This window comes from Lycorma delicatula, chromosome 11, assembly GCF_047948215.1.
Source record: "Lycorma delicatula isolate Av1 chromosome 11, ASM4794821v1, whole genome shotgun sequence".
In the NCBI taxonomy this organism is placed as follows: Eukaryota; Metazoa; Arthropoda; class Insecta; order Hemiptera; family Fulgoridae; genus Lycorma; species Lycorma delicatula.
In genome coordinates this window covers 63,241,320-63,262,818 of record NC_134465.1, presented here as the reverse complement: position 1 = coordinate 63,262,818, position 21,499 = coordinate 63,241,320, and the positions used below count along the sequence as shown (strand labels likewise).

The 21,499-nt window shown below is 30.4% G+C and overlaps 1 protein-coding gene and 1 long non-coding RNA gene across 2 annotated transcripts in view; one reads left to right on the top strand and one right to left on the bottom strand.

Moving 5' to 3' along the window:
* The window catches only part of LOC142332412 (uncharacterized), a 48,158-nt gene that overhangs the window by 9,078 nt on the left and 17,581 nt on the right, over window positions 1–21,499 (bottom strand). Inside the window, exons 2-8 of the mRNA XM_075378853.1 lie at window positions 20,245–20,515; window positions 17,435–17,721; window positions 15,367–15,543; window positions 14,487–14,786; window positions 9,346–9,603; window positions 4,960–5,175; window positions 2,296–2,403 (exon numbers count right to left, since the gene is read on the bottom strand). Of these exons, the coding sequence (XP_075234968.1) occupies window positions 2,296–2,403; window positions 4,960–5,175; window positions 9,346–9,603; window positions 14,487–14,786; window positions 15,367–15,543; window positions 17,435–17,721; window positions 20,245–20,515 (1,617 nt within the window). The remainder of the gene's footprint in view (window positions 1–2,295; window positions 2,404–4,959; window positions 5,176–9,345; window positions 9,604–14,486; window positions 14,787–15,366; window positions 15,544–17,434; window positions 17,722–20,244; window positions 20,516–21,499) is intronic.
* The window catches only part of LOC142332413 (uncharacterized), a 65,168-nt gene that overhangs the window by 40,950 nt on the left and 2,719 nt on the right, over window positions 1–21,499 (top strand). The window contains exon 4 of the long non-coding RNA XR_012758300.1: window positions 18,034–18,530. This is a non-coding gene — a long non-coding RNA (uncharacterized LOC142332413). The remainder of the gene's footprint in view (window positions 1–18,033; window positions 18,531–21,499) is intronic.

Here is a 21,499-nt window from a genome sequence, read left to right as displayed (position 1 = left end):
TCTCCTTACTACAATGAGGAAAAGCTACTCTCACCAACTCAGCTGTTATGCCATCAAACTCATAGGCCTTTTCTTTCTTCAGTGCAGCCACTGCAGAACCAACCTCTTCTTCTGTGATTGGCTCGATGCGGCTTTCCATTTGGAATTCTTCAATGTTCTTTCATATCCTTCAATGGTATTCTTTCTATTCACACCCATTATTATCTGGCATCAGTTCATCCAGCATTTCATCATGACAAAGTGCTTGTTGGTGATTATTTCATTGCTGAACTCCATGGAAGTTAAGAGAACTTCTTTCTTTCATTTTCCAGTTATCAGCCAATAGACTATTCCCACTGGTCCATTACGAAGGACCAGGAATTCCTTTTCGTTGTTCTAACTGTGTTGAAGTACTCATTCCTGGCTCTTCTGTATTCTCTACACTTCCATGGGATCCCTTTCATGTTGCGCATTGTCTCTTTCTCTTTCCTACCTGCTGCATGTCTTGCAGCTCAGCAGTCCACTAGAATGCCAACTTCTCCTTGTCCGCAGCCTTCAACAGTCTTATCTGTGGCTCTTAGAAGTCCCTCCATGAACTTTTCTGCTAGGTCTTCCTCGTAGATCTCCTCGACAAGCACCGCTTTCCATTTATCCATTTCGTGTCGGAGGCTGAGTCCAAACCTTCTCCAATCTGCTTTGCGCAAAAGAAATCTCCCCTTGTCCATTCTTGTTTCCAAGACGCACTCTCTCATGAATCACACCCACTTCCACATCGAAGATGATAATCCGATGGTCGCTACTTCCTTCATGTATCATAGTCCAGTCATTGACCGCTGTATTTGATCATTTGACCATGGTAATATCAATGTTTGTGCCTTCAAAATGTCTCTGATCGTTGACATTACCACGGTAAGTGGGAAGCTCTCCTTCCTGATTGCTCACATGTAAGCAATATTGTGCAATCAGGTCCTCAATCTTTTCACCTCTACCTCTCCAGTCACATTCTGCACTGTACCATAACAGCGACTTAGCATTGACACCTCCAGCCAACACAATCTCCTGGTTCCTGAACTCTTGGATGACATCCTCCCAGTGTTTGAGGTGCTCATCAATTTCCTGTCCATACTGGAAGTATGATGAAACAAGCACCAGACTTCCTCTATCACTGTCCACCGTCACCACCACATGATATGAATTAATGAGCTGCCTTTGGAACGCGTGAATCTCCTTTTGCGTACCTATCACAGCCATGACTCCCACCCTTATGTGGAAACATTTCCACTCTATCTAGTCATACTTTCAGAACAGTGAGTTTGTAACCCTCTGATATTTTTGATCAGCTGTTTTGTTTATTACCTCAAAAATTTAATTTTATGATGGCAAGTTCTCTTGCCTGTATAATTGCTCTCTCACAGATCCACCTCATGTGCAAACATTTAACTCAGCATTTCATTTTGCAGAATCCTTGATCACTGATCACATGCATTTTTGATTAAATGTCTATAATCACAAATACTTGGACAAGTTGGTAAACTGGCTAATATTACAACTTAATATAGTTGGGGACAATTACATCTAATAAAAAGATGGCTGTTTTCCTCATTACTAAAACAGTGTGCAAACTACCTCATTGAAAATTTGTGATGCCATTAGATTAGTTTCACAGATCTGGATGGCAGTTTTAATGCAATACTACCTTGATTACCAGGTTAAATGTAATACTTTCTAATGAGGTTCATCGAGAGTACTGTTTTATGTCCTTAAAGAGCTTTAAAGCCATCATCATTGGTGCACAATGTTGATCAACATAACATTCCCAAACATACACAGAATGACATTTAGTATTGTGTAGATACTCAAAATCTACAAACGGTCAATCTGTAAAAAAAAAGTAGGTGTGCCATTATTTTAATGTAATTCATTTCAGAATCTTTCACAATTTTAAAATGTTTCACACATCACGAATATCCTTATCACAATATTGTTCTTATATATCATAAAAATATGAACATGTCTCTGTTATATTATTTATTAATCTTGTATTCTTTGGCGCTGTTCTGTGCAAACATTCTCTGTGGTTTATTTTTATCCTTCCAGGATAATGTTAGAGCATTTCTTTTTGTTATCAATGGAATTAGACATTTACATATTACTGATTTGAACTGTATAATTTTATATTTATCTGAATAACATCTTATTTATTTGCTTTAAATGAAATGTTGAATTTACATGAATGTGTGTGTGCACATGCACGTGTGTATGTGCAATGATACGCATTGTTAGTATACCTTCAGACAATTATAGTTCTATAGTTACCTCTCTTACAGGAGATCTTGTAACATCTGGGAATCTATAAACGTTTGTATCTGATTTCATTTCTCCAGGCACTCGTCTGTATTTTAATAGATTGTACAGAAGTTCTATCTAAAAATTTTAAAAAGAAAAATTTATTATAAATAAATATAACAGTTACTAAATGATTTTATTTTAATGTTTTAGTATTAAATTTTAGTAGAATTTTAATTTATTGTTTCGTATAAGTGATTCCTTTGTTTTAACTAGCAGTTTTATATTTTCAAACTTTGTGAATCAGTAAATTTATTTTTCCATTATCCTGCTAAGTACATGTATATAAAGTATAAAATCCTTCGATATTCACTAATAATGCTATATGAAGCACAGGCAGCACCAGTATTATGTTAGTTAACTATATAATTATTTTATTTTTATTAGTTTTTAAGAGGTGAAACCAGAAAATTCATTATCAGTTAGACATCAGAAAAAGTAAAAAACCACATAAGTTTTTCTAAGACATGCCTTAAAGATAGATAAATTGATTCTGCATTAGTTTTATGACTAATGTATACTTATGAACTAACTCGTTTCCTGATGTTATTTTGTAATTTTTCTGTTATATCATTCTGAGAGTAATAAAATAAGATTATGCATTTTTGAAATATGGAAAACACAATGTGTGATGCATTAAATATTTTCTATTTACAAACTATGTTTTATGAAACATTAAACTGGAAGTGTGTTTCCAGTTAGGACCTCTAGCAGTCCTTTTGTGAGTTTTTCCTAGATAAATTAAGCAGAATATTTTTTTTTTAAATTCATTGTTTATTTGAAGCTGTTTTTTACTATTGGTATTATTGCTTAGTATTGGATTGTTACAGAATATTGATACATAGCCTAATGTCATTCCTATAGTCAAAGTATTTTTTGTGAAAATTTATTAAAATTAGTTTATAAAATAACGTAAAAAAGAAAATATGAGGGCGGTCCAGAAAGTATCTTACGTTTATGCCTAGTGTTGAGATGGTTGGGGATAGAGCCACCATCTTGGTGTCAAAAAGTTTCTACACTCTGTATACATCAAGCTGTCATAGCGTGTGGACTGTGATTTTTTCTACTTTTTTGTTGTGAATTATTGAAATGTGCGCTTTAATAGAAAATCCTGCAAGCTGTGAGATGCATTTAGCGATTAGGTTTTTACTGGTAAAAAACCTCAAACCAATTGAAATTCATCGGCAACTTTATGAGGTGTACAAAGATGGAATAATGAGTGAAAGTGGAGTGAGGCAGTGGTGCATTCAATTAAAAAATGACTGCACCAATGTTGATAATGAGGATCACAGTGTTCGCCCTAGCCTTGTGACTGATGAACTGATTATGAAAATAATCAGTTAAATTTGTGAAAATTACCACATTACAATTACGGAACTCTTGCTTCATTTCCCCCAAATTTCACAATGTTTACTACATGAAATTGTATCAGGGAAGCTTGATTATCACAAGTTATGTGCAAGATAGGTGCCAAAAATCTAAGGCGGCAGATTTCTATAGAGAAGGAATTGAAAAGCTTGTGTATTGTTATGATATTGTTGTTGTGTATTGTATATGTATTGTATTGTTAAGCTTGTGTGTTGTGTTTGTGTTAAATGGTGAATATGTAGAAAAATAATTTAAGATTGTCCCTTTGAAATGTATATAATAAAATTTTTTTTTTTTATTTAGTTGTTTTTTTTATTTCAAAACAAGTTGCTTTCTGGACAGCTCTCATAATACTTATTCTTGTATTCTAGAATCTTATCATATGCTTATTAGTTGTCTCTTTACATATTTCTCTCCATTTCTTTTCTTAATTCACTTGGTGAAGTATGAAAACATTTGAAAATAAAAAATTAACATTAATAATTAAAAAAACAATACTTTTTTTAGATATTTTTTAAAGTAGAACTTTTTGAAGTTTGTACCAAATTAAAGTTAGCGTGTTGTTATTACTTTTTGTTTTCATTATTTTCATTTAGCCGTTGATAATCCTCCATGCTTAAAGTAATATTGGTACTTACAAATTAACGCCACCGCAGCTACAACTTTATTTAAAAACAAAGTAGTCAATTGGATTTCGGTGGAAAATGAACAGTCTCTTTATTAATTTTAATAAATGGTTATTTATATTTATTTATTTCATAAATATAATTTAACCAAACTTAACCTACGCTCGCTTCGCTCACTAACCTTGACTAATTAACACCGTAATTTTTTGAATATTTATTTAATAAATTCAGTAATTATTAATATTATTTATTATTTAAATAATCAAAACACTCCTGTTAATTAGTTAAGGTTAGCGAGCATAGGTTAAGTTTGGTTAAATTATATTTATAAAATAAATAAATATAAATATCCATTTATTAAAATTAATAAAGAGACTGTTTTGAATCTATGTTAAACTCTACATTGGCACATTTTCCACCAAAATCTGATTGACTACTTTGTTTTTAAATAAAGCTGTAGCTGCGGTGGCGTTAATACGTAAGTACTATAATATTTAATTTTATTATAAGCATGCATTAAATACTTGGTCAAGCTTTCAGCATGTATATCTATCATGGTACACTCATAGAGGAGAAGTGTAATATTTAAAAAAATTAATTTAAAATATTTTATGTGTTTCTTTTTTATTACACTACTTACCTGGGCTTGTAAATGATGTAACAAAATATTACCAGCTGGTCCTAAAGCGTGGTCTGTTGCCACGGTAACAAATAGTTGGTCCCCGTAAGTGAACACTGACACTGCTACATTTAAATGTGATTGTGCTGGTAGTAATGCATAAACACTTTTAAGCGTACAACCGCCCATCATTATGTTGGATGTTGGCCCGATTTGTGAACTAAATTGTAAACTTGCCTGTTTCATAAGAAATCATCAAATTAATTTTTTGTTTTAATGTTTAAAAAATGTATTAACAGATTTATAATGCTGATGAATATTATTTCAGAAACTATTAATTAATAACCCTTTTAACTCCCAGACCAGAAGTAGGAGTTATAACTCAGAGTAATCTTATTTCATTTTATACAATGATTCATTGTGCACACTGTTTTTAATTGGACACCTTAGGAAATGAAATTGAAGAAGGATTGGGTCACTGTTTGTACATTTTTTAAAATAACCTTGATATGTTTCTTTCTTCTTTTTTCATTTTTCACTTTGTATTTCAATTGTGTATTGGAATGGGAAACTCCTTTGGAAAAAAAAGATTATTTAAAGAGAAGATTTTAAAATTAACCAGATCTACAGAATGTGTTCAAGTGGTTTTTTTGTACACTGTATTTATATTAACTTTGGTATACAAGTTAAACTTCATTTTGATAGAATTTTTTTTATAATTAATGAAAATTTACTTTATAAATCAGGTTTTGTGCAACGGTTGTATCAATAAGTATACTTAGTCCTTGTCCTTAAGTAAGTAATGTGAAATATTAATAACATTAAATTTGAAAGTTTAATTCAGTACTGTATGATATACATATTAATGTTTTAAATGAGGGCAGTCATTAAAAATATTTGCTTCATTTTGTAATCCCGTTGTTAAACAAACTGTAAATTTTTGCTTTGTTATATTCATTTAATTAAATTTTTTATATTTGTATATATGTGTGTTATATTTTTAACAAATAGTGTTATGAGAAATACAGTATAATTTTTAGTTAGTTGATTTTGCAAAATTTTCAAACATTCGTGATTTAAAAGCGTGTAATGTTAATGGAAGATTTGTTCAAGAATTATATGAAAAGAAAGATTTTATTTTTAAAGAGATCTTCATCATATTGTACTATATGATCAGGAAAATTATGTCAGCTCTTATGAATTACACAATATAACTAAATTAAGACAAAACTAGAATCAACTGATTCTCTGCTTATTGTAGCAAAGATTTTTGGTCTTAACATTTTGTTAGCCTGGATTTTAGATTACATATTTCATGTATACATAATTCAATTACTATTGAGAAGTGTAAAATGGTGTTCTCAATTTTCCAAAATCAAATTAATCTATTTATATATATTTGTGTGCTCTTCCATACACTGAAATGTACAAGATGTAATTCTGAAGTTTCAGAAAATGTATGTTAACATATATAAATAAAAATTTGTTAATTATAAATACTATAAGAAAATATATTGCTAATGTTATTTGTTCATCTCTTTTATTTAAAAAAAAATACTATTATATAATTTTTAATTTCAACATATTTGGAAAATCGGAACAGTTTAATTGAGCATAAATATAAAGCAACCTTTGATTTCTTAAAATTATACATAGATTGTTATTATTTATTAAATTCTTTGTACACATACATATATATTTATATATATGTTATATATATTTATATTTATATTAATTTATATTTAATAGATCAACCCTAAGTACAGAACAATTGAAATAGGATGATAACTTACTTCATTTCATTTCATAACAGAAGCACTTTCGCAAATTTGATTTGCATCAGCTACATACATTATATATATATAATGTAAATATGAGCAAATTCGTGAAAGCGGCTCTGTTATGTAATGAAATAAAATAATTCATCCTATTTCAATTGTTCTTTACTTAGGGTTGATCTATTAAATATAAATTAATCTGTGTTGGTACAGAGGAGTATGGTTATTAACCTTTTCAGATCATTTAGTCTTGGAACTGGTTATGTACGGCGTCAGTTTTAAAACGCTGTTACAAAATCATCTTATATTGCATCTAAATCAGTTATTTTGTTTTATATTCACAAAGGAATCAGTTTTATTACACAATTTGAACGACGTTTATACAATGTAAAATGTTTTATTTAGACTAGAATGAATATGACCATTTTTTTCTCAGAAATGTGCTTGTGTGTGACTTGTGTATTATAATTGCTATGATGATTACGGATTTATTTATTATTTACAAAATTAGCTTATCTTAGTAGCAATATATCGATGTATTGAAACACATAATGATATACATATGATTGAATATTATGATATACGGCACACACAAAAAAAGGAATTTGTGGTCATGAATACGTCACTTTTACTTGAGGTCTATAAATATCTTTTCTGACAAATGATATTGGTAAACATGTAACACATAACGATTCGTAATGAATAACACTATACAGTAAAAATTGTTTTTTGTCAATGTGAATACCTTTTTCAGTGATAGGGATTTTTATAAAACGTATTTTTCTGAATCTACTTTCACTTATACTAACATATGTTACTAATCTGTGATTTATGACATGGGTTTTTCATCATATTTTGCCCAATTATGCCCAAAAAAAAATCTGCGATTAAATTATCGTAATTTTTGTACTGTTTCAATTTTTTTTTTTGTTACAGGCATAAAAAATATCCAATCGTAACGTTTTTTTTTTGTAAGAATCTGTTAAATCTCTTTAATATACTGTAATTTTTTGAAATTTTTTTCACAAGAGGGTAGCATAAGACTATGAAGGGAGGCAATCAGATACCAACATATTTTCATGGAGCGCTAATGAAGCACAGATCATTGTGATGGGAGAAGGTTAAAAGAATTGCTTAAAAAAAAAAATATATATATATATATATAATATGCATGCAGCTGATGCAAATCAAATGTATATATATATATATATATATGTTATTATTATTAATTATTAAATTGTAATTTATTATTGTCAGCTTTATTTGATAGCCATTTTAACCACTGTTATGTAGCCAACAAATAGAATCAAGACTTCCCGCATCTTGGCCCACACGCAGCCCTCCCCTACCAGATACTGAGGATACATTAGCTCTTTAGGTCCCATCATCTTCAATACGAATAACTGAGCACTGTCAAATTAGCACCCACAAAACATTAGTAGTAAAGAAGAATCAAGGATAAAGAAAATGGGTGGGTAGTAAGAATCTACCGATTGGCAATCTTTAAAGTATTATTCATATCCCTTTACTTCAAACCCAGGACCCTTTATTCTTTAATAAACTCATATTTAATGAGGTTGTAAAATGGATATGGTATAATAAAGGTGAAAAATTAATGTTTGAAAATTATATTAGTTTCAATTTGATACTTTCTAACACTGATGGAGCTGATGGTTGTAAATTAAAATGCAGGGTGTACGAAAAGAATATTGGGGTTTTAAAGATACTTAATATCTCTTAAATTTGACTTGCAGTATAAATTATGAATAAATTGAAAGAGTAACTTTTACAGTTTTTCCCTGCAAGTATTCAGTGTAAGCATTTTTCATCATGTGACATCCAACAAACAGGAGGTTCATCCTATAATTTAACTAGCATGTTGTGAGTAATGGAACCGACTTGTTTTTCAATCATGTGCCTCAAATCAGGTAGATCAGTAGGTAGTGGAGGAATATACACAAGATCCTTTATAAAACCCCAAAGGAAAAATCACATAGTCAATCGGGTGACCTTGGAGGCACCCATAAACAAGCTATGTCATTGGGTCCATGCCAACCTATCCAGCGGTTGGGAAAAACATCATTAATTGATTTCATTCAGAGTTAAAACAGTTCTTTTTGTTATACAATTCTAGCCTTAAATCAATTCTGTATACCTTTTTCAAAACAAATTAAACCACTGATATTCATTTTCATACACTCGTACTATTAATTTAATATTTTAATATTATTTCAAATGAATAAACACCCACAGACTCAGAATTTTACTTGTTTATTTTATTGAAGTAAAAAGTTAAAAAGCCTTTCTCAGCTAAATAATATTTTATTAGTAAAAATCTAACTCCTTCCATGACTGGGTATCTTGCAGGAGAATGAGTATATACTGTAACAATAATTTTCTTCTAATTTAAATAGTGACAATTCCTCTATTTCTGAACAAATGTACAAAATTCCAAGAGCAGCATTCCTAGCCAAGGAAAAACAGCATTTTATTAAACGTGTTTTTATGTTATTTTTATTCATTCATTTCATAAAATTTACAGTAAAAGAGATTGTAGTTTTTATGAACATTTTCAGTTATAAGTGGGTTATATGATTCTATTAATATTGATGAAATGTTATAAAATTACCTTATCTTCACTAATATTTGATAATATTTGTCTAGCAAAATGCCCTGGTAATATTGACATTAATGCAGCTGTTGCAACGTACACGACTACCGGATCAGTTGAACGTTTTAGTGTATTCAATGTTTTTCTAGTATTCCATAGTCTTGGTACTGCTCCTTCCATACCAACCGGTAATGTTATCACTACTGGTGCCATCTTGTTACCTAATCTTGTACTACTTGTTTGTGTACATCTTCTTAAATCAACTGGCAGTAGTACCTTAAATAAATAAATCACAATTAATTATTCAAATACAAATTTATGTTCAGATATTAATGGAATTGTAAAGGTTTTATTTTTTTTTTTTTGGTGTAATTTGGCTGAATCTAATTTACATAAAATAATTTTTAAGATTTATATAATTTTTTCACTAGCTTTGTTCAACTTTATTAGAATTGTTAGAATTTCCTGTATGTGCTTAATTTGACTAGTTCATGGCCACTTATGTTTATCTTCTTGTTTTACTTTATTTGACTTTAGTTTTTGGTTAATAAAAATATCACTATTAATTTTTCTGACTTGTACTGCCACCTTGTGATTGCTTATAATATTTAATATTGTCCAAATGCTTAGCTATTCATAGTTGCATTTTTACTAATGGAAAAATTATGTCTTTTTGGTTTTAGTTAAAAAAAATAATTGTGATTTTTTTTTTTCAAATGTGATAAATTAATATTCTAAATCATATTAATTTAGAATAATGACTTGTTAATTTTTACATGTCTGTATGCTGGAAATGATTTTCCAGCAAAGTTTGGATATTTTCTGAACAGAGACCTTGTATGGGGTAGAGTAAAAAATTAATGAGCAGTGAAAGTTAGATACTTCTCTATACCATGTTTACTTGCTTATTTATATGGCTGTTCATATTTCAAGAACAGTTTTTTAAGTTGGTTTGAAAATAAGTCGCTCATTTTCTTGATCTTGGATATCACTGCTAAGCAATTATTTACATATTTGGCCCTCCTGTCATAAAATGTTTTTTCTGTTTTCCTGTACTGATAATCCTGCAATAGTTGTTTTAACTGAAAAAATACATCCACATATGTGGTACTGTTGATGCATGATGTATAAAATTATACATTTAGGTTGCTCAGTAGCCATTCTTGCTACAATGTTCTCCTCCTTCAGAGGTTAATTTTATATATATATATAATTATATTTTCTCCTACAACACTAATTTTTTATATATATATATAAAAAATATTATAAATATATATATATATTATGATTATTACTAATAAAAGGTCAGGCTATTGCTTCTTTGTTTCTTGTCGTTTTTGTAGTGATCATTACTACTTCATCAGTTATTATTATACAAATTTTTGTTTAAAAATTAAAATAGGAAAGAAATCTGTTTCACCTTTTAGATATGTCAATAAAATTGCCTTTTTTAATATCTAGCCTTTTTATAATGTCGGATGAAGTAATGATCATTACAAAAACACTCTTATATTACAAGAAACAAAGAAGCAGTATTATGATTTTTATTATTGATAATGATTTATTATTATACTGTTATGATACTCAACTGCAAATTCATTAATATTTGGGTCTTATGTGTGATGACCCAGGAAGGAGTGCACAAGCAAGTTTGTCTTGGTGAAATATTGACGGATTAGCAGTCTAGATAGGACGTTTCTACTAAGGGTCCACTGTTTTGCAGCAGTGTCAGAACTGGTCATGGTAGTATTACAACAAATGGAGAGGGTTGTGAGGGGGTGTAGGATAGCTACTGTGGATCGTTCGTTCGTGCTTGCATGGATGGACAATAGTGATTGTACATGGGGACTCTAGATCCCCAGAGCTCGAAGGCACCTCCTGAGGCTGTGTTGTGCTTAATTGCAGGTCCAGCCCTGGGAGGGGAGTTGGTGAGGTGGAGGTTTAGTTTGCAGGGCACAGGTATACATACGCACTTTAACAACATCTTGCGGAACCTGTTAGTAAGCCCAACACTTTGTCCTTAAATGGGATTCTTCCTCTCACTAGAGAGAATAAAAAAAAATACATAATATGTATTATGATATGTATACAAACAACATATATAATTTTTTCTTGAAGTGTAAAATGTGTATTATTTGTAAGTTTGCAAAACTGATTATTTCATGAATCATATATTTGGAATAATAAATTAAAGTATATTTAGATTATTGTAGTTATGTATGAAATATTGTTATATGTTATATAAAAACATATAAATAGCATATGAGAGTTGGTAAATGATTAAAGATACAAATGCAACAGTAGAAAAACTATTATATTGAATAAACAAAAATTGTCTGACATTAAGTGACGCCCCCTGACAAAAAATAGTTTGAAAATAATTTCTAATTTATCCTCTTTTTTTATTTATAACAAAATTTTGGCTCTATTTGAAATTTGTATCGTGGAAGAACATTGTGCTGTGTAAGATTTTTACTTCCTTGTGCAGAGTAAAGGAAGTATTGTGATATGAAAAATTTCAATCTTCAAATTTCATCTCCTTTTTTATTTTTTTTTACTTTTTTTGTATGAAGGAAGTAATGTGGTCACAAAACATTTCGGTTTTCATATTTCAATGGAAATATCCATTTTGGCCATCCCTAAATCCATTTTGACTAGTTTTGGCATGACGTCTGTACGTAACATATGTGCATATATCTCGCATAACTCAAAAACAATTAGCTGTAGGATTTTAAAATTTTGGATTTAGCACTGTTGTAACATCTAGTTATGCACCTCCCTTTTTGATTGCAATCAAAATTAAAATATTAATTAATGAAATATTTGGATCTTAAGGGGAAGGCACATTGGTTCAAATCGGAATTTATTTCCTTTTGTTTTTTAACTTTTATTTTTTTAAATTTAAATATGTTTTTTAATAATTATTAACCCGTGATTGTAAAAAATACAATAAAAAAAGATCAGAAGTTATTAGTGAAATAAAATTTTATGTACTTTTAAAAATGTGTATATGTAATTTAATAGGCGTACAAGGAAGTCATGGTGTCCACATCAGATTTGGTGAAACATCTGATTCTTTAATATTAATTGAAAATTATAATTTAGAATCTCTTGATTTTTAAGTATCGTTTCGTTTTTAGCTGTTTTTGTGGTTGTGTTTAAAAATTAATTTAACATGAGTACTTCTTTGTCCAATTGCACTAAGGGAAATTAATGCAGTGTTTTCTCATTTCAGAAGATATGAAACCAGAAGGGATTGGTAAATTAGTTTTAACGATATGAAGAGTTGTTTAAGTGGAATGATCGGTTAAAAATATTAGAATTTTTTCATACGATGAGTGACTGAAAGTTAGGTCAACAAAGAAAATTTTTGGGAAATTTATTCCCACCTTTAACAAATGTAATTTTTTTTTTTTTGGTTCTAACTCATTTAATTTTTACTTTCTTGTACGAAGTAAAGGAAGTATTGTGATTGCAATAAATTACGGTTTCCAAAATTCAAATGAAATATCCATTTTGACTAGTTTCAGTGTCTGTACGTACGTATATATCTAGCATAACTCAAAAACAATTAGCCATAGTGTTGAAATTTTGGATTTAGGACTGTTATAACATCTAGTTGTGCACCTCCCATTTTGGTTGCAATCAACTGGATCAAAAGTGTCCAAAAAGTTTGGATTTTGGACTTTTCCTTAATTGCAGTAATTCACCCTCATTGATAGCTTTTCAACGATATATCTTAAGTGGTATTTATTTTCATTGGTTCCAGAATTATAGGCAGATAAAACTTTAATTAATGAAATATTTCGATCTTAGAAGAGGAAGGAACATAGGTTTATATCTGACTTCATTTCCTTTTTTAAGTTGTTTTTTATTTTTTATTGGTTTATTAATAATTATTAACCTCTGGTTGTAAAAAAATTACAATAAATAACAATTAAAAAAATATATATCAGAAATTGTTAATGAAATAAAATTTTATATACTTTTCATTTTAAAAATAATGTGTACCGGTATATGTAATTTAATAGGCATACAAGGAAGTCATGTGTTGTGCATATCAGATTTTTATTTTCTGAAGATGTAAAATGGCTGAAATTCACTTGTGTTTGTTAAAACAGTTTGATAAAAATTGTATTAACTGTGCAACTTTATATAGGTGGACTGAACAGTTTAAGTCGGTCAGAACATGTGTCAGTAATTTTCATCATAGTGAAAGATTGGTGGAAGTTTTGACAAGCTTTGTAAAATTGCATTAATGATCTTATTCACAAGGACAGATACATAAAAATTGGAAATTACTGATATTTGTAGTGCAAGTATTGGCACTGTTCATTCCATTGTACATGGTAAGCTGAATTATTATAAAACATGATCAATCGAGGTGGGTACCAAAACAGTCATCCTAAAATCAGGTTTTTAGCAGAAGGCTATGCTTTTTTATATTACATAATAATTTATTATACTTGGATTCATCATTGTGATCTGGAATCCAAAGAGAATGGATGAAATTTGGAGTATGGAATGAAAACATCTTATTTGCCTGCCAGAAAAAATTCTAAACTTTTGGCTCACCTGCTAAGGTGATGGTATCAGTGTTGAATTATAAAGGCCTAATCTATTGGGATTTTTGGAAGAACAATGTACAATCAATACTGAATGCCATTGTAATGTGCTAGGAAATAAAGTGAAATCCACAATAAGGAGATATGACGTTCTCACTCGAAAGACAGAATCCTTCTGTACTGTAATGCTTCATACCTCTCAAAACAAAAATCTATTCAAAAGTTGAGTCAGGAAGTAGTGCTGCATCCACCTTACAGCCCCAATTTCTCATCCCCAGATTTTTGTTTATTTGGTTCTTTTGAAGAGTTTTTCATGGCAACAATGAGCAGATCAGGAATGACTCGGACACTAAGGTGAACAATTCTTTTCTGTTGGAATAAGAAAACACAGAAAGATGGGATGACTGCCTAAATGTAGCTGGGGTTTTTATTGAAAAGTACCATTCATTGTCATTTAATAATATAATTTTTCTACAATCATTTATCTCTTTAATAATTGAACTATCCTCATAATAATATTGTTATTTTCAGTAAATCGTGTTCAGTTCTTAATAGATTATTTTTTAAACAGTTATTTTTTGTGATTCTTCTTACCTTAAGATCAGGTGGTTGTCTTACTCCACAGTTTTGTAATAAACATCTAAGTGCACCTGATAATGCTGATAATAATACACAATTAATTGTAGATCTTGTTACTTGTTTAACTCTTGTTACTTTGGCAAATGATATTGCTGCTGACCAATTTACTTTTACACCTCCTTTACTGTCGTCTGTTGATTGTGTCAGTAAATTACAGTCGGGTGATGACATCAGTAACCAAAATAATAAACTTAATGGTCCTAATAAACATGCTCTTAATACATCACAATAAAAACTAAGTGGTCTCCTTCGATTCTGAAAAAAGAGTTATTTTATAATTACAAAATAATCTTGTGTATTTCATATATTCTTTTAATAATTGTTATAAAAACTGATTAGTATTTTTTTTTTTTTTTTTAAGTAATTACCATTTTTAAAATTAATCATTTCATAAACAAAGGATCAAAAATAGTGATAAATTTAAACTGTTATATTTCAGTCAGTTTTTGTTTTGCAGTAACCAAAAATAACCATAGGAAAGAATTTTATTTTACCATTTGTTGGATAAAACTCACTTTCAAAAGTTCTTTATAAAAACAATTTTTTTTTCCTTTTCTCTCCCCTAAAATGTACTTGCACCAATCATTTTTTTGAAGAGCCATTTATTCCTTAAAGAGTAAATAAAAATGAACATTGGATTAGTTTTCATTATACCACCACATTTTTGTTATTAAAAAAAAAATTGAGGCTTTTTACTAATCTAAAAATGTTTAATTAGGATATTTAATTAGGATTTTTGTTATTAAAAAAAAAATTGAGGCTTTTTACTAATCTAAAAATGTTTAATTAGGATTTTTGGGTATGAACACATATAAAAACTGTTGGTATTACTTACTTGAGTATTTGATATGATTTTCGTATCAGCTAAACAGTGACATAGTAGTTTAACTAAACTAGTTCCATCTGCAACTGATTGATGCACTCGTAAAACTGCACATTGTCTTAGCACATGAAGTTCCCAAGGTGGTTTATCATTTGCCAATCCTTTACATAATAATTGTGATACATATTCCTGTAAAGTAACGAACTTGTTATTATAAACTACATAAAAAAAGAGATATATATAATATAAACAATAAAAAGGTTTTTATTACATATTTTACACTCATCAGAGGAAGTGTTCATAGTGCCATTGTTCTGCTCTTATGCATTTATGGATTGTTTATCTCTGAAATACCCATTTTCCAGTAAAGTTTAAAAAAAAACTAAATTATCAAACAACACATTGTCGTAGTTCAGGTCATATGAAAATAGTAGCCATTTGTTTATTCCTTAGCAATCTTTTTTCTTTTTTACCTGTCTAGCCTTCGGTCACCACCGTCAGGTATTACTTCAGAAGATGAATGAGAATGATATGCGAGTGTAAGCAAAGTATTGTCCTGTACAGTCTCAGGTCGACAATTTCTGAGATGTGTGGTTAATTGAAACCTAACCACCAAAGAACACTGGTACCCACGATCTAGTATTCAAATCCGTTTAAAAGTAACTGTCTTTACTAGGATTTGAACGTTATTCCTTAGCAATCTATCCAGTCAGGAAAAGTTTGATTGAGGTATCTTTATAAAGATAAAATATCTTTTATCTTTAAAAGTGTATTGTCTTGCTGCCAAGCAGAAGGATGACTGATGTCAAAAACTGAAGTGTTTAATAGCGCAGAAATAACTCCTATGAAAGCTCTCTTTAATAATTTCTTTGCAAAAGTTTGTTTTTTTACATTGCAACTAATTTTAGATATACCTGAACACGGAGCATTTCCAGTGTCTCTAGTATTTACAAATTTTGTGTTCAGCTTACGCAAATATTGCCTTGACGTTTCAACTATTGGATCATTTCAAGTGTTTTCTTATGACCCTTTAAGACTAAAAATTCTTGTTTATACAGACCATTAACTATAATGTTATTCATCGGGTATCTCTCAAATGGTACATTAAGTAGAAAAATGCATTGCTGAGCTGGGTGCTCACTTCCAGCATCTTATAAAAATAAATTTGCGAAATGCAATCCTTTGTACGGCTATGACACATGTACTACACCACTTAATGTATGGAAGCATTAATTGGAGTTGCTCTTTCGGATAGTAGTGATGTTCATTCGCTAGAATCTGTTGAGAATAGAATAAAGGTGTTATTTATAAATACTCACCTCTATAGCTGAGTATCACCTGTATTCAGTGGACCTGTCACGCTCTGATTTGTTATTTTATATTTGGTTCAGTGAAGGAACCAGGAAATAACTTTACTCCTCTCATATTTCCTAGTAAGCGTGGCATGGGGTGCTTGTGATTCTTTAAAATATTCCAGTTTATAAGTGACTTGTAACTCATTTCAGCTTGCCAATAACTGTTATTATTATGGTGAATACACACATACATATATATATTTTTTTAATATCAACATTGCATTGTTATTTTAAAAAATAAAATCTTAAATCATTAAATATAGTTTAAAAGATTTTGCAATACTCAATCATTAGTGAATCACTTTAAAATTTGCTCATTCACTTACAGAGGTAAGTGAACATCTTCAGAATTAGCATTTGCTAATTGTTTCATAGAAACTGGATCTACACTGGTATTAATCACAACATATAAATTTTATACTTTGTTTATAAAAGTCTCAACTTATAAGAAAAAATATTTGAAATTTACACTTAAAAATAATATAACTAAATGAATTAATACATCACTGGGTCAAATATGACCATATATTGAACTGGTCTCATGATTATTTTAAACATTAACATGCTATAAATTGAGAAAGAAAATGTATAATAGTTGTGAAAAATCTGAAAATATATTTTGAAATGTTTAGAAAGTAATTCAGTTAAATTTGCACAAAAATTTTTTTAAATTAACATTAAATTGTTATTAAAATAATTCTAAATATTAAAAAATAAATTATTACCTGTATTTGATGTTCAGCTGAAGGCAAATTTGGACCTGGGAAGACATGATTTTCAATACTGAAATTACAGTCAGGTAGCCAACAATAACCTGCCCCAGCAACAAGAGGTAATGACACTGGTCTCCTTGTTAATCGTGGATAAACAGGTACAACACGTGACAACAGTAATTGTTGTAACGTTGATACTTCTAATGGTGTTTCAAACATTAGCACCGCATGTAATACTGAACATTGCCATGATGTGCCTAACCATCTTGAATCATTGCCTCGCATCGATTCCAGTCCACCTGTAATTATTTGTTTAATTATACGGTGTATTATGGTAGAATTTATTTTGTAAAAAAATTCATCTAATTAATTTTGAAATAAGGTAGACATTGGCAGTTTATTTAACCAACCTTGATAGTGTACATATTGAATGCCACCAACATAAAAGATGTAGTACACAAGAATTTCATATGCAATGTGTTAAACAGTCAATGGTATGTAGGTAACAATTGTCTATCATGTAATTAAGGTGATTTCTAGAATTCAGTTTATTAAATATTGGTTTGATTATTGTTATTTTTCTTTTTCTAACACATCTTGTTATTTTCCAGGTGATACATGCTGAAATATTACAATTTGAAAGCATCATAATGTAAGAAAAGCAGTTTACATTGGTTCTTGTCAGGACGTTAATATTTTATGCTTTAAGACTGACACCATTAATGACAATCATTAAGCTGTTTTAAGGGAATGAACAATTCCTCAGACTTAAATTCATGGAACCTGTAACTTAGATGACCAGATTAATATCGTGGTTATTGTGTACTCGAATGGGGTGGTGATGACAGAAAAGCATGTACTGTATCAGCCAATTGAGGCTTAGACATATTAAGTTAGTGGTAGCTCATATTGCTTCAAGAGGAGCCAGAAAGGTCATAGTTTTAGATCTGGTGAGCTCTCTGCCAGTGCTGATATCTTGTGTCATCCTGAACCACCCTAAGTTGATGTCTCTGACTTGTTCTATCACTGAACTACATTTTGATCCCAAACTTCAAAATGATGGTCTCAAGACTTCTTGAAGTCTTCATTATTTGACATAGCTTACTTGGTAAGTTGAAAGTGATTGTGTGATTTCACTGTGGGGTAGGGTTGTCTGTACTTAAATTCCTTAATGGCCTCCCGTAACTTATTCTAGTGATTCCAGCAAGGAATGTTTATTATTGAAAAATGTTCAAGAAAGCAGACAATCCAAGCCAGACATACAGAGATAATGTAGATGAATTAACTGTAGGTTGTCTTTTGAACTGATCCAATTATGAACTATTGTGTGGCAAATCCATCAAGATATAGTCTTTGTACTACCTTGCAACCCTTCACTTTGTACATAAAGGAACTAGATATGCGGTTAATAATTAATCTTAAAGAAAATAATTACATTAAAATCCTTATATGATGCTTAAAATTAATTAAAAAATGGCTGTTTTATATACAGAATGTTTCAAAATTAATATTGGGGTTTTAAAGTTGTGTAATATTTCTCAAGTTTCATATATATTAATTAATTATACATGAAATGAAAGAGCAGCTCAAACAGTTTTAGCAGTGTGCAACCTCTCAAACTGCTTCCTGTACCTTCCACTTGAAAGCGCTAGTAGCAAAGATGGCGCCCCCCAACAGAAAGTGTTCTGTGTTTTGTAAATTGCAAAGTGTGAATCTGTAATTATCATTCAACGTATGTTTTGTTTGAAGTTCCATTGCGATTCCCCCAAGTGACAATAACATTTGTAGATGGTATAAACATTTTGAAACCACTGGCTGTATTTGGGAGTAATGTCTGTGTGAGGGTTTTAAGGAAATGTTTACAGCTGCATCCATATTGTTTACAGTTGTTACAAAGTGTAAAGCCTACAGATTATGGAATGTGTGCTTGCTTCGCAAATGAAATGATACACCATGACAATGAAAACGAATAGCATGTTGTATTCATTTTGAATTAGTTTCTTTATCATGTCGTATTCAGTGACGAATCACATTTCATGTCAGTGGAAAAGTAAACAATCATAATGTGCATATCTGGGGATTAGAAAATCTTCACGAAAAATTTTAGTGTAAATGAGACTCTCCATACTGAATTTTTTTCCCTTATCCCAAAGGCAAGTTTAGTTCTTGTTTGTGGAAGCAAGTGTGTCTGGAAAAGAATTATCTTGATATGCTGCGACTGTAACTCTTTTTACAACTGCAATACGAACCACAGAACTTTATTTGGCAACAAGACAGTGCACCTTCTCACTGGCATAACGCTGTACTTGATTGGTCAAATGAAATTTTCCCTGATTGCTGGGTTGGTCACTGGGGTCCAGATGACAGGGGTTGTTTGCCACGGCCTCATGTTCACCTGATCTGACCTTGTGTGATTTTTTTCTTTATAAAGGATCAAGTGTTTGTGCCAACATTACCAGCTGTGTCCTTTACCCAACTTGAGACAGGATTGAAGCAGTTTCACAACATCAGTTACTTCAGACTTGCTGATTAAATTATGGAATGAACTCTCCTACTGGCTCTATATATGCTGTCTGATGAATGGTGCTCGCATTGAACACTTGTAGGAAAAAAATGTTTCAGTTGCTCTTTCATTTCATGTATAATTTATTTATGTAGAACTCAATAAATATTACACTACTCTAAAACCCTGATATTCATTTTTAAAAACACAAAATATATATATTCTGATATAGGTAGATCTATAGAGTTCATTGAATTTTTACAATCTGTTTAAATTCTTTAAAAATTTAGTAGATATAGAATATATTTACATAAATTACCTGAGGTAGAGCTGTTTATATTGCTCGATGAATTGCTTGAACGTTGTCTGTTCCAATAAAGCATTAAAAGAAACCAACGAAGAATAAATGTTGCTGGAAGAACAATGGCGAGAATGATGAGCAGTGGTAATGCAAGCATTAGTCCTAATAGACCCCACAAACAAGCTCCTATTAAAGCCCAGGCTGGGCTTTCGTCCAATGGATGTCTTAATCGACGAATTGGAGCACTTCTTAAGTATGCAGGTCTTCCTCCACCACCTGACATTTCCTCCTGCAAAAAAAATCGTTTCATTTATTTTAAAATGTTAACAGTTATTGATATATAGATTTTAGTTATTTTTTCAGTGTCTAAATATAGCTTTTTTTTAGTTAAATATAATTTGGAAAAGTTGTGTTTTAAAACTATCAGAGGTGGGTTATGAATTTAACTTTCTTCTATTTCTTATGAAGGGTAGGGATTTTTGCCCTTTCTGAATCCTTAAATATGTCCATCTCATTGGAAGTCCTTGATTCCTTTACCCTCTTCATTTATATCTTAATATTTGTTGAGGTAAAGAATACCTCAGCAAGGTATCATAACAGTTAGCACTCAACCTGCTGGTACATATGCTGTTTAAATCATGAAAATCGAACATGTGGTTGCTGAGATATTACAGTTCACCCCATCACACACCCTCCCCAATTTACAAATGGTGCCCCGGGGTACTTGAAAATATTATCATCTGACAGGTACCACTGGGAGCGGATAGGGTTATTGTTGACGGGGGTCAAAAAATCTTTCAAAGCACTAGGACCTACCGTTTCACTGTTAAAAACTACCAAATTTTCCCAAAACTTTGATTTATATATATATACATGCAGCATATCAATATATAATAGTATAACAAGTATACATCTGACCACCACGAGACATGTACTGACATATCAGGATTTTCCACTAGTGATCGGTACATTCTGGTGTTAAGCTAAGAGGGATGCACACACAGACACATACAAATGCCATTTAGTAAGGTTGACGACTATATATATATATATATTAATTAAACTAAAATTTATATGATCTTTTTATTTGTATCCTCCAATACTATTTATTTTATTCTGCTACTGGTTTTTTCTTAGTCTTACTCTCTCTTCAGCCATATATTAATAACATTAAATGCTACAAACTCAGTGTTATGTCAGAAACTAAAGAAATAAACAGAATTTCATCTGTTAACGTTATGAAAGCACATCTTATGAAATATATAGTAAAGAA